The sequence below is a fragment of the Salmo salar genome, chromosome ssa09 (genome assembly GCF_905237065.1).
Source record: "Salmo salar chromosome ssa09, Ssal_v3.1, whole genome shotgun sequence".
Lineage (NCBI taxonomy): Eukaryota > Metazoa > Chordata > Actinopteri > Salmoniformes > Salmonidae > Salmo > Salmo salar.
The window spans coordinates 88,178,841-88,190,708 of record NC_059450.1 but is presented as its reverse complement, the minus strand read 5'-3'; the positions used below and the strand labels follow the sequence as shown (position 1 = coordinate 88,190,708).

The following is an 11,868-nucleotide window of genomic DNA, read 5'->3' as shown; positions in this document are numbered from 1 at the left end:
TCATCAAGTATCTAGAATTATAATACTAACAACACATTCCCACTTTGAAACAACAATGCTGTATGTTATATATCTACAGATGGATGGTGATGGAGTATGGTGTGGTATTCAACAGAACACACCATGTACTATAATCCTATATGACATCAGTACTGCATATGGTGACTATATTTATACATGTTCGTACTGTATAAATATAGATACGTATATTTCTATGTACATTTGGATATTTAAACATTGCATAAAGAATAAAATAAATAATACAAATATAATCAGATGTTACAGTGAGTATGATTTGAGAAACGCTATATTAGAGCCCAAAAAGTCCTAACACTTCAAATAAAAATCAGGATAATAATACTTATTATTATTCAATAATAAACAGAAACAACATCGTGGACTACAATCTGGAGTAACTGAACGAGCTACACCACATTACCCTGCAAATGTACCATTTGGGAATTCTGGAATGACTGGAGAGGAGAGGGGGAGAGAGGGATAGAGGACGGAGAGAGGGAGAGAGAGAAAGAGAGAGTGAGTCTGTGTATGTGTGTAGATGTGTGTGTTCTTGCATGTACAGTATCTGTCTATGTGTATGTCTGTCTGTGTGTGTGTGTGTGTGTGTATGTGTGTGTGTGTGTGTGCGGGGGGGGGGGGGCTATGATGGTGACACAGTCAGGGAGAGCTCTGGATAGTTTGGGTCCAATGTTTCTTTCACCTCCGGATGTCTGTGGCCTCAGGGCCTTCCTGCTCCGCCACCACCCCAGCCTCGGGGCTCTGTCGACGGGGACCCTGGCTGCGGCTGCGGGGGTGGGCGTTGAAGCCGCCTTTACTGGGCTTGTCCTTGTCCCCCTGTCGGGGGGGTCTGGGGTGGTCTGGCTCGGAGTGGGGGGACCTGTGGCGGCGGTGGTCGGGGGAGGCGGGGGCCTGACCGGGAGGGGGGGTGAGGGAAGAGCAGACACTCAGGCTGTCACAGAGAGCCCCCCAGTTCTGCTCACACTGCAGCCGGACGCTTCTGGTTAAGGCCTCCTTCACCTCCTCCCCACAGCTCAGTAGGATGTTGACCAGCTCCACATACGGCCTGCGGGGGGGGGTGATAGACCGAGAGAGAGAGAGAGAGAGAGAGAGAGAGATCATGGGATTATTATACTATTATATGAATATAGGGCTGGACATCTACAGCTTGGTATGGGTGGTTTACCTTCTAGGTAAGTCAAAATGGGAAGAGGCAGAGAGAAGAGTAGAAAGAGTTAGAGAAAGGCAGGGAGAGGGAGGAAGAGACAGGCAAAGGGTCAGAGAGAAAGAGAGACAGAGTTCTCCTCACCCTTTAGGGAAGAGAAGAAGGGATGATACGGACAGAGGGAGAGAAATGAACACACTGATGAATGCCTACATCCTCACCCTTTAGGGAAGAGGTCCTGGAAGTGGATCATCTCCACCATGACAGCAACATTCTCCTTGGCTGCAGAACACAGGTTGTGTTTGAGGTAACACTCTCTCTGCAGCTGGAAAACCATCTCTTTAATGGCCAGGCACTTCCTGCTGATGCAGCTGAACTTGTGTCTCAAGCCGTGGGCCATGCACTTCAGAGCATCCTTGATGAACGACTTACCCTAAACACACACAGAAATATAGAACACTCAACCCTAACCCTAACAGACATATAGAACACAAAACCCTAACCCTAACAGACATATAAAACACTCAACCCTAACCCTAACAGACATATAGAACACTCAACCCTAACCCTAACAGACATATAGAACACAAAACCCTAACCCTAACAGACATATAAAACACTCAACCCTAACCCTAACAGACATATAGAACACTCAACCCTAACCCTAACAGACATATAGAACACAAAACCCTAACCCTAACAGACATATAAAACACTCAACCCTAACCCTAACAGACATATAGAACTCTCAACCCTAACCCTTACAGAACTATAGAACACTCAACCCTAATGCTAACAGACATATAGAACACTCAACCCTAACCCTGACAGACATATAGAACACTCGACCCTAACCCTAACAGAACTATACAACCCTCAACCCTAATCCTAACAGAACTATAGAACACTCACCCCTAACCCTTACAGAACTATAGAACACCTAACCCTAACAGACATATAGAACACTCAACCCTAACCCTAACAGAACTATAGAACACTCAACCCTAACCCTAACAGACATATAGAACACTCAACCCTAACCCTAACATACATATAGAACACTCAACCCTAACTCGAACAGACATATATATAACTCTCAACCCTAACCCTAACAAAACTATAGAACACTCAAACCTAACCCTAACAGAACTATAGAACACTCAACCCTAACCCTAACAGACATATAGAACACTCAACCCTAACCCTAACAGACATATAGAACACTCAACCCTAACACTTACAGACATATAGAACACTCAACCCTAACCCTAACAGACATATAGAACACTCAACCCTAACACTAACACTAACAGAACTATAGAACACTCAACCCTAACCCTAACAGAAATAGAGAACACTCAACCCTAACCCTAACCGATATATATAACTCTCAACCCTAACCCTAACAAAACTATATAACACTCAAACCTAACCCTAACAGAACTATAGAACACTCAACCCTAACCCTAACAGACATATAGAACCCTCAACCCTAACCCTAACCCTAACAGACATATAGAACACTCAACCCTAACCCTAACAGACATATAGAACACTCAACCCTAACCCTAACAGAACTATAGAACACTCAACCCTAACCCTAACAGAAATATAGAACACTCAACCCTAACCCTAACAGACATATAGAACACTCAACCATTATGATTGTATTTAGCATGTATTTTACCAGTTAGATTGACTGAGAACACATTGTCTTTTACAGCAACGACCTTGGGAATAGATGCAAGGGAAAGGAGAGGGGTTGAATGGACCAATTGGAAGCTGGGGATTATTGGATTGGTTGATTGTGCTGAACCAATAAAAATCTGCTAACCCCTGAACATACAGTGCATACGAAAAGTATTCTGACCCCTTTACTTTTTCCACATTTTGTTACGTTACAGCCTTATTCTAAAATGGATTTAAAAAAAAATCCTCATCACTATACACACAATACCTCATAATGACAAAGCAAAAACTGTTTTTTAAATATTTTTGCAAATGTATTAAAAATAAAAAACTGAAATATCACATTTACATACAGTACCAGTCAAAGTTTGGACACTTATACTCATTCAAGGGGTTTTCTTTATTTTTACTATTTTCTACATTGTAGAATAATAGTGAAGACATCAAAACTATGAAATAATACATATGGAATCACTAAATAACCAAAAAAGTGTTAAACAAATCAAAATATACTTGATATTTGATATTCTTCAAAGTAGCCACCCTTTGCCTTGATGACAGCTTTGCACACTCTTGGGATGTGTGCTTAGGGTCATTGTCCTGTTGGAAGGTAAACCTTCGCAACAGTCTGAGGCCTGATTGGTAGAGTGCTGTAGAGATGGTTGTCCTTCTGGTTCTCTCATCTCCACAGAGGAGTTCTGGAGCTCTGTCAGAGTGATCATCGGGTTCTTGGTCAGCACCCTGACCAAAGGCCCTTCTCCTCCAATTTCTCAGTTTGGCCGGGTTAGCAGCTCTAGGAAGAGTCTTGGCGGTTCCAAACTTCTTCCGTTTAAGAATGATGGAGACCACTCTGTGCTTGGAGGACCTTCAATGCTGCAGATATTTTTTGGTACCCTTCCCCAGATCTGTGCCTCGACTCAATCCTGCCTCTCAGCACTAAGGACAGTTCCTTCGACCTCATGGCTTGGTTTTTGCTCTGACATGCACTGTCAACTGTGGGACCTTATATAGAAAGGAGTCTGTCTTTCCAAATCATGTCCAATCAATTGCATTTTTTTATTTATTTTTATTTCACCTTTATTTAACCAGGTAGGCTAGTTGAGAACAAGTTCTCATTTACAACTGCGACCTTACCACAGGTGTTCTCCAATCACGTTGTTGAAACATCTCAAGGATGATCAATGGAAACAGGATGCACCTGAGCTCAATTTCGAATCTCATAGCAAAAGGTCTGAATACTTATGTAAATAAGATATTTTAAAAAAATTATTTTTATACATTTGCTGAAATTTCTAAAAACCTGTTTTCACTTTGTCACTATAGCGTATGGTGTGTAGATTGATGAGGATTTGTATTTATTTAATCTATTTTAAAATAAGGCTGTAACGTAAGAAAATGCACTGAAGATGTTCTAGTTGTAGGATGGTTAGAACTCATTCTGATGGCCCAGTGAGAGGCCGGGACAGAGCCTGTTCTACCCGTCTGAAAGGGGATCTGGCTCGGCATGGTGCCAGCTGGCTACTCCTGACCCTGGAGCCCTCTGCCCTGACACACAGAGACCTGACCTCCGTGGGAGAGGGAAGGGAACTGGGGCACACAAACACATACGAACGCACATGTTGGCAAACACACTCAATAAATCCACGTGTGCACTAACATACATGCATGTACACACATACACATGTAGACTTAAACACAAACACACACACACACACACACACACACACACACACACACACACACACACACACACACACACACACACACACACACACACACACACACACACACACACACACACACACACACACACACACGCAGAGTGCCTTACCTGGGAGTCGAACTTTCCGGCGTTGTGTAGGAAGGTCAGACAGATCTCCTGCAGGCCTCTGATCTCACAGGAGTTGTTCTCAAAACACTCAAACACACCGCAGCCCACGTCTCCTGCACTCACAAGACAGTGCTGGATCTCAGCTGGAGGGAGAGAGAGAAGCAGAGAGAGTTGTCACTGACACTTACAGTCTACTATCAAGCATCAACCTCTATCCCCATTACATGTAGTGATACAAGCCATGGTCTTAAGCATGGTCTCAGAGTTGTTATTTTCTTGTTATCCCTAACCTGTTATTTCCTTGTTTTTTCAAAGCTGTTATTTCCTTGTGGTCTCAGAGCTGTTATTTCCTTGTGGTCTCAAAGCTGTTATTTCCTTGTGGTCTCAAAGCTGTTATTTCCTTGTGGTCTCAAAGCTGTTATTTCCTTGTGGTCTCAGAGCTGTTATTTCCTTGTGGTCTCAGAGCTGTTATTTCCTTGTGGTCTCAAAGCTGTTATTTCCTTGTGGTCTCAAAGCTGTTATTTCCTTGTGGTCTCAGAGCTGTTATTTCCTTGTGGTCTCAAAGCTGTTATTTCCTTGTGGTCTCAAAGCTGTTATTTCCTTGTGGTCTCAGAGCTGTTATTTCCTTGTGGTCTCAGAGCTGTTATTTCCTTGTGGTCTCAAAGCTGTTATTTCCTTGTGGTCTCAAAGCTGGTATTTCCTTGTGGTCTCAGAGCTGTTATTTCCTTGTGGTCTCAGAGCTGTTATTTCCTTGTGGTCTCAGAGCTGTTATTTCCTTGTGGTCTCAAAGCTGTTATTTCCTTGTGGTCTCAAAGCTGTTATTTCCTTGTGGTCTCAGAGCTGTTATTTCCTTGTGGTCTCAGAGCTGTTATTTCCTTGTGGTCTCAAAGCTGGTATTTCCTTGTCTCAGAGCTGTTATTTAGTTGTTGTCTGAAAGCTGTTATTTCCTTGTAATCTTCTTTTTAACTTTCTAACCTATGGTTCTGTTAGTAGAGTAAGAGTTCTAGGCCCCTTTTCTCAATTACAGCCCCCCCTCCCCTTGTTTCTTTGTCCATGTGTAACAAACAAAACATGTATTTCATGTTTTCATCATTTCCCATCAGGTGACTCTCTGGCCAATCAGTAACATTAATCATTCAGTTAGGGAGAGGAAAAAAGGAATAGTACTTAGGTCTGGACCTCCAGGCTGAGATTTTAATTCCCATGGCAGAGAGACTGGCTCCTATGTGGACCCTGGTCCAAAGTAGTGCACCATATAGGAAACAGGGTGTCATTTGGGATGCTCCCTCTTTCTACTGTCAGTGTAGTAGATACATACTAAACCAGCCTCCAGGCTTCAGCGTCAGAGATAAGAAAACAACATCTCTCCTCTTCTCTCCACAGAGAGAGACAGACCAGAGGGGTGTGCAGATGAATGCAGGGTGACAGAGAGATTATTACTGTGTCATTCTGCGTCAAAATACATCTGCATTGCCTGGCGTGAGGATAGGAGGGGACGCTGCACTGCAGATACAGCGCTGGGTACTAGAGGAGAACATACAAACACACAAGTCATTACTATTGTGCCTTTAGTTGTGCCTTTAGTCAACCGGTGTCAGTTTTCCTGCTATTAAACAATCATGTAGATGAGTGACTGTGTATTAGTTGATATATAATTAGTCTTTCCTGTCTGTGCTGCCAGGTACACATAATTGACCCCCTTCAACTTTTCACAGGATCTTTCTAAGTGACTAACTGGCCGGGCTGCTGTGGAGAGATGGACTGGACTGGACTGGTGACTGGACTTGACAGATGACTGAACTGGATAGGTGACTGGACTGGAGCGGACAGGTTATTGGACTGAAGTACATTTACATTTAACATTTAAGTCATTTAGCAGACGCTCTTATCCAGAGCGACTTACAAATTGGTGCATTCACCTTATAATATCCAGTGGAACAACCACTTTACAATAGTGCATCTAAATCTTTTAAGGGGGGGTTAGAAGGATTACTTTATCCTATCCCAGGTATTCCTTAAAGAGGTGGGGTTTCAGGTGTCTCCGGAAGGTGGTGATTGACTCCGCTGTCCTGGCGTCGTGAGGGAGCTTGTTCCACCATTGGGGTGCCAGAGCAGCGAACAGTTTTGACTGGGCTGAGCGGGAACTGTGCTTCCTCAGAGGTAGGGAGGCGAGCAGGCCAGAGGTGGATGAACGCAGTGCCCTTGTTTGGGTGTAGGGCAGGTGACTGGACTAGACTGGTGACTGGACAGGTTATTGGACTGAAGTAGACAGGTGACTGGACTAGACTGGTGACTGGACAGGTTATTGGACTGAAGTAGACAGGTGACTGGACTAGACTGGTGACTGGACAGGTTATTGGACTGAAGTAGACAGGTGACTGGACTAGACTGGTGACTGGACAGGTGACTGGACTGAAGTAGACAGGTGACTGGACTAGACTGGTGACTGGACAGGTTATTGGACTGAAGTAGACAGGTGACTGGACTAGACTGGTGACTGGACAGGTTATTGGACTGAAGTAGACAGGTGACTGGACTAGACTGGTGACTGGACAGGTTATTGGACTGAAGTAGACAGGTGACTGGACTAGACTGGTGACTGGACAGGTTATTGGACTGAAGTAGACAGGTGACTGGACTAGACTGGTGACTGGACAGGTGACTGGACTGAAGTAGACAGGTGACTGGACTAGACAGGTGACTGGACTGGACTAGACAGTGTTCCTGTCCCTATACTGCACTATAGAAGATAGAGTGGGACATATACAATGTTTCATAATGCAGCCCAATGTGACATGACTCTGGTAAGACCAGTGGTTGATATTTACATTGAAACCAGAGTATCCAAATATACAGAGAAGATATATGTAACGTTCCAGTCCAGGGCTGTAGTAGGTTGGCAGTTGGCGTCACCCTTGGGCCTCTCGCTGTCTGTGTAACTCAGTTGGTAGAGCATGATGCTTGCAACGCCAGGGCTGTGGGTTCAATTCCCACGGGGGATAGGTATGAAAATGTATGTACTCACTCCAGTAAGTGGCTCTGGATAAAAGCGTCTGCTAAATGACTAAAATGTAGATGTTATACAATCTTACACAACGCCTGGCCAGTGGCAGCCAAGGAGGACAGGAATAAAACAAATGATAGTGGACCGAAATGAAATGACCAGGAGAGTGGGAAAAGTCTGCCTGTAAACCCCAAATGGTAGGATATTTAGAGAGGCCTTCCTAAATGGTAGGATATTTAGAGAGCCCTTCCCTATGGCTCCCAGGAGGCGCAGCAGTCTAAGGCACTGCATCTCAGTGCTAGAGGCGTCACTACAGACCCTGGTTCGATTCCAGGCCGTGATTGGGAGTCCCATAGGGCGGTGCACAATTGGCCCAGCGTCGTCCGAGTTAGGGTTTGGCAGGGGTTGTTCTTAACTGACTTGCCTAGTTAAATAATGTACAGTGTACATGGCACATGGTGTTAGGCTACACATGGGCCTATATAAGTGTTTATTTTGGACTATATGTGTTCAAACAAAAATGTATTTTCAAAACTTCTGTAATCAGTCTTGAAGACCCACAGAGAGAGTGAGTCCCCATCAGTTGGGAGATGAAAGGTTCTTCATCTCCCTCTCCTCTCCTCCAGTCACCCCCCTCTCCTCCAGTCACTGCCACTGAGGCATTTGGTTCACATGGGATAGAACCAATAACTCTACTGCTATGGTATTCCATATGGGTCATTGAGAAAGGGTTAGCATGTTTTAGACATCATAGGATATATGAGTGTTGGACATACAGTATGTGTCTTAGTTGGAGATATGCATTAATATACCTAGAGAAAATCACTGGAAGTGTCATATTTGATAGCCTAGGCAGATTAATCTCACGAGCCCTCTGGTCAGAGTAAATAACGAATTAACAACATATTTACTTGAGAGATGATGCTTGTCAACAAGGACTGCTCTGTTGGGGGTAGGTGTGTGTGTGTGTGTGTGTGTGTGTGTGTGTGTGTGTGTGTGTGTGTGTGTGTGTGTGTGTGTGTGTGTGTGTGTGTGTGTGTGTGTATGTGTGTATGTGAGAGAGAGAGAGAGAGAGAGAGAGAGAGAGAGAGAGAGAGAGAGAGAGAGAGAGAGAGAGAGAGAGAGAGAGAGAGAGAGAGAGAGAAAAAAGGGTATGTAGTCACTGGGTTTAACTTTGGTGCGCTGCAGGAAAATGAGCTGCTGTCGGCAGCGAGTGCTTGTGTTGGCGTTTACACGGGAATGTGCCTGGCTCGTCCGAGCTGGCCGCAACGTGCATTGAATTACACAGTGGTGTGGTGTGGTGTGGGACTCTGACTGACTGAGGGACTCTACTGTGCAGATCTGCATTAGAGCTGTCCCTGCAACTACAAGGATTAGAAACCTTTACATTCTCATGATTTTTATATTGAATAATGGATATAAGTATTTCTTTCATAACATTGGTTATTTTGAATAGACAGTAGGCTTTTCCTAAGGGACTGGGATTCCTGTTAAGAATGCGGAACAACAGCCCTGCATGAGGTGATTGCATCATTCCCTATCAGCATGCTTTGTAGGAGCCTAACAATCAACAGTTAACGCCTGGAGTCCACTGTAAGGGCTCAGACACCAAAAGCGTTTGCTGGATAAGAGTACTTAACATCTTTGAACGTAATTTGCGAACCGATTTTACATGTAGACTCGTGTGAAAAATGTCGGCAGTCAGACGTTTGTAGCGGGTGTCCCTAAAACACAGCGCGCTGAATGATCGGCAGCTGAACGCTAGATCCGCATTAGGTGCGCTAGATCCGCATTAGGTGCGCTAGATCCGCATTAGGTGCGCTAGATCCGCATTAGGTGCGCTAGATCCGCATTAGGTGCGCTAGAGCCACATTAGGTGCGCTAGATCCACATTAGGTGCGCTAGATCCACATTAGGTGCGATGTGTGCGAGCCTTAAAGCGGTTACCATGAATTTTACAGTATCTTACAGGCAGCTAGGTGGCGAGTAAAATGCTGTATGTCATATTACATTACTGTAATACTATTGACTGCATTATACTTAAGCAATAAGGCCCGAGGGGATGTGGTATATGGTCAATACACCACAGCTAAGGGCTGTTCTTAGGCACAACACAAAGTGGTCATATACCACAAACCCCTGAAGTGCCTTATTGCTATTATAAACTGCTTACCAACGTCATTAGAGCAGTAAAAGTACATGTTTTGTAATACCCTTGGTATAGTCTAATATGCCACGACTGTCAGCCTATCAGCATTCAGGGTATGCTACTTTAATCAGAATGAATGAATGAATGACTAAATTAATTAATGAATTCATGGATGAATGAAATTCATTGAGGGGAGGGATTTGTATTTCACAGTGTTTACTGTAATTACAAGGGATTTGTGCAAGCAGGTTGGCCACTTGATAAAGTGTCTACACATTACACCATATTAATGAATCTTTTGTGTTTTATATCAATTGCACTTCTGGAAGCCTTAAGAAAGGCTTCCAAAATGGCAACAACTACAGGGCAAAACAGACCAAAAGGACGTGGCAAAATGCTCAACCATTTCATTTAAGACTTACTGCCACTCTAATATGGCACCTATACATTTAAAAATGATTTGCCATTATAACCACATAGGCGTTAAATTGGTACAGCATTCTCACTCACAGGTGCAACAAATATAGCATGTTACAAGGCACGACTCAAAATATGTTAATGAGCCAGAAACAACAATACCATTCCCCCACTAGAGGTCAAAGGTGTTTGGAGCTCCAAAGATACAGTATGGCACTGTATTATATGGGGTGAAATTACAGTACCATTCGAAATACAGCAAATTTTCACATAATGCACCATAATTTACATTATTCTGCAGTTAAACATTTCAGAGTTGTATTTTATTTTACTGTTTATAATACCTAAAATTACCTTATAAATTACAGTTTTCCATTACAGTGTAGCCTAGGCTCTATTTTAGCCACATGATAATCACTCAACTGTGGTAGCTTGCTCATAGGCTAAGTAATTTTGCCAAGTTTGTTTCATTTAAATGCAAAGCGCATACTGGTTGCCAATGGATCGTCTGGATGTTGGCTAACTTTTAACCAATCACGCTGTATCGAGCATACGCGGAAAAAAACTACACAAACACACACACACACACACGCACACACACACACACACACACACACCTAGAGGCGCTGCCATATACATTATCTATCATGACCTACCTTGTGCCTGTCTATTAATAGTTTACTAACATATTTCATTTCTGTCTCCCTGTATTTACAATATATCCCCTTTCTGGATCATCTGAAAAGGTAATATTATCCATGATAAAGCCAGTATTTCGGTCAAGAAACAGATGAATGCAGAGGGAGAGAGATAACGTGTTGTTTGCTCTAAAATACACCGCGCGGAGAGCACGTGCACACAAGCATGCGATCCCGCTCGCGCTAATGTATCCCACTGATCTGTATTCTGATAACATAATTTCAACATCGACCCACTTCCCATACCAAATCCGTCAGCATTCTCTCTCTCTCTCTCTCTCTCTCTCTCTCTCTCTCTCTGCGCGTGCGTGCACTTTCTTACCTGTGTTCTGCAGAGACATCCGTCCTTTCTGGCTTGCCGGTTTCTCTGACGGGTTGTCATGAACATCAATATTATCCAATCCCACCACTTGCTCCAAAACTGACAAAACCAGCAACACTATTGCAAATTTAAACAACATGTCTGCCTCTATCTGTGAAGACCAGTATGTACCTGTGCTAAAGTCTGCCTTCCCTCTGCTCTGAGACAATGATGCAGTGTTGTATCGGAAACGCGCCGGTCCAACCAGCCAGTCTGCTCTCTGTCTGTCTGTGGTAACTCAGTTGCACTCACGGCTGTAGACTGTATTCAGGCGGGCAGCTCAGAGAGTGAGACAGAAAGAGAGAGTGAGCGCTGGGACCGCAGGGATGCTGCCTATATTTCCCAGAGCCCGGGCGGGTCGTCAATTTAGATGGAGTCAAGCAGGTGTTGTCAGCCAAGCTCAGCGACCAATCAGAGACGCAGACATCCACGTCCAAGGTTGAGAGGGGAGTGTCCAGTGAAAGTCCCGTCTTGCCATAAAAGCTCCTCTTGTAAAAAAAAAAGTGTGTATGAGTAGGTGGTTATTTACTAGTGTTTGG

General features: G+C 43.9%; 1 protein-coding gene across 1 annotated transcript; it reads right to left on the bottom strand.

Annotated features, from left to right (window-relative positions):
- Positions 1 to 640: 640 nt before the first annotated feature.
- Positions 641 to 11,665, bottom strand: LOC106612167 (stanniocalcin-2). Its single transcript, XM_014213105.2, has 4 exons — positions 11,291 to 11,665; positions 4,701 to 4,843; positions 1,402 to 1,613; positions 641 to 1,081 (listed from the first exon to the last, which is right to left on the bottom strand). The coding sequence occupies exons 1-4, from the start codon at positions 11,427 to 11,429 to the stop codon at positions 715 to 717; spliced, it is 861 nt and encodes a 286-aa protein (XP_014068580.1). The 5' UTR covers positions 11,430 to 11,665; the 3' UTR covers positions 641 to 714.
- Between the last annotated feature and the right edge of the window lie 203 nt (positions 11,666 to 11,868).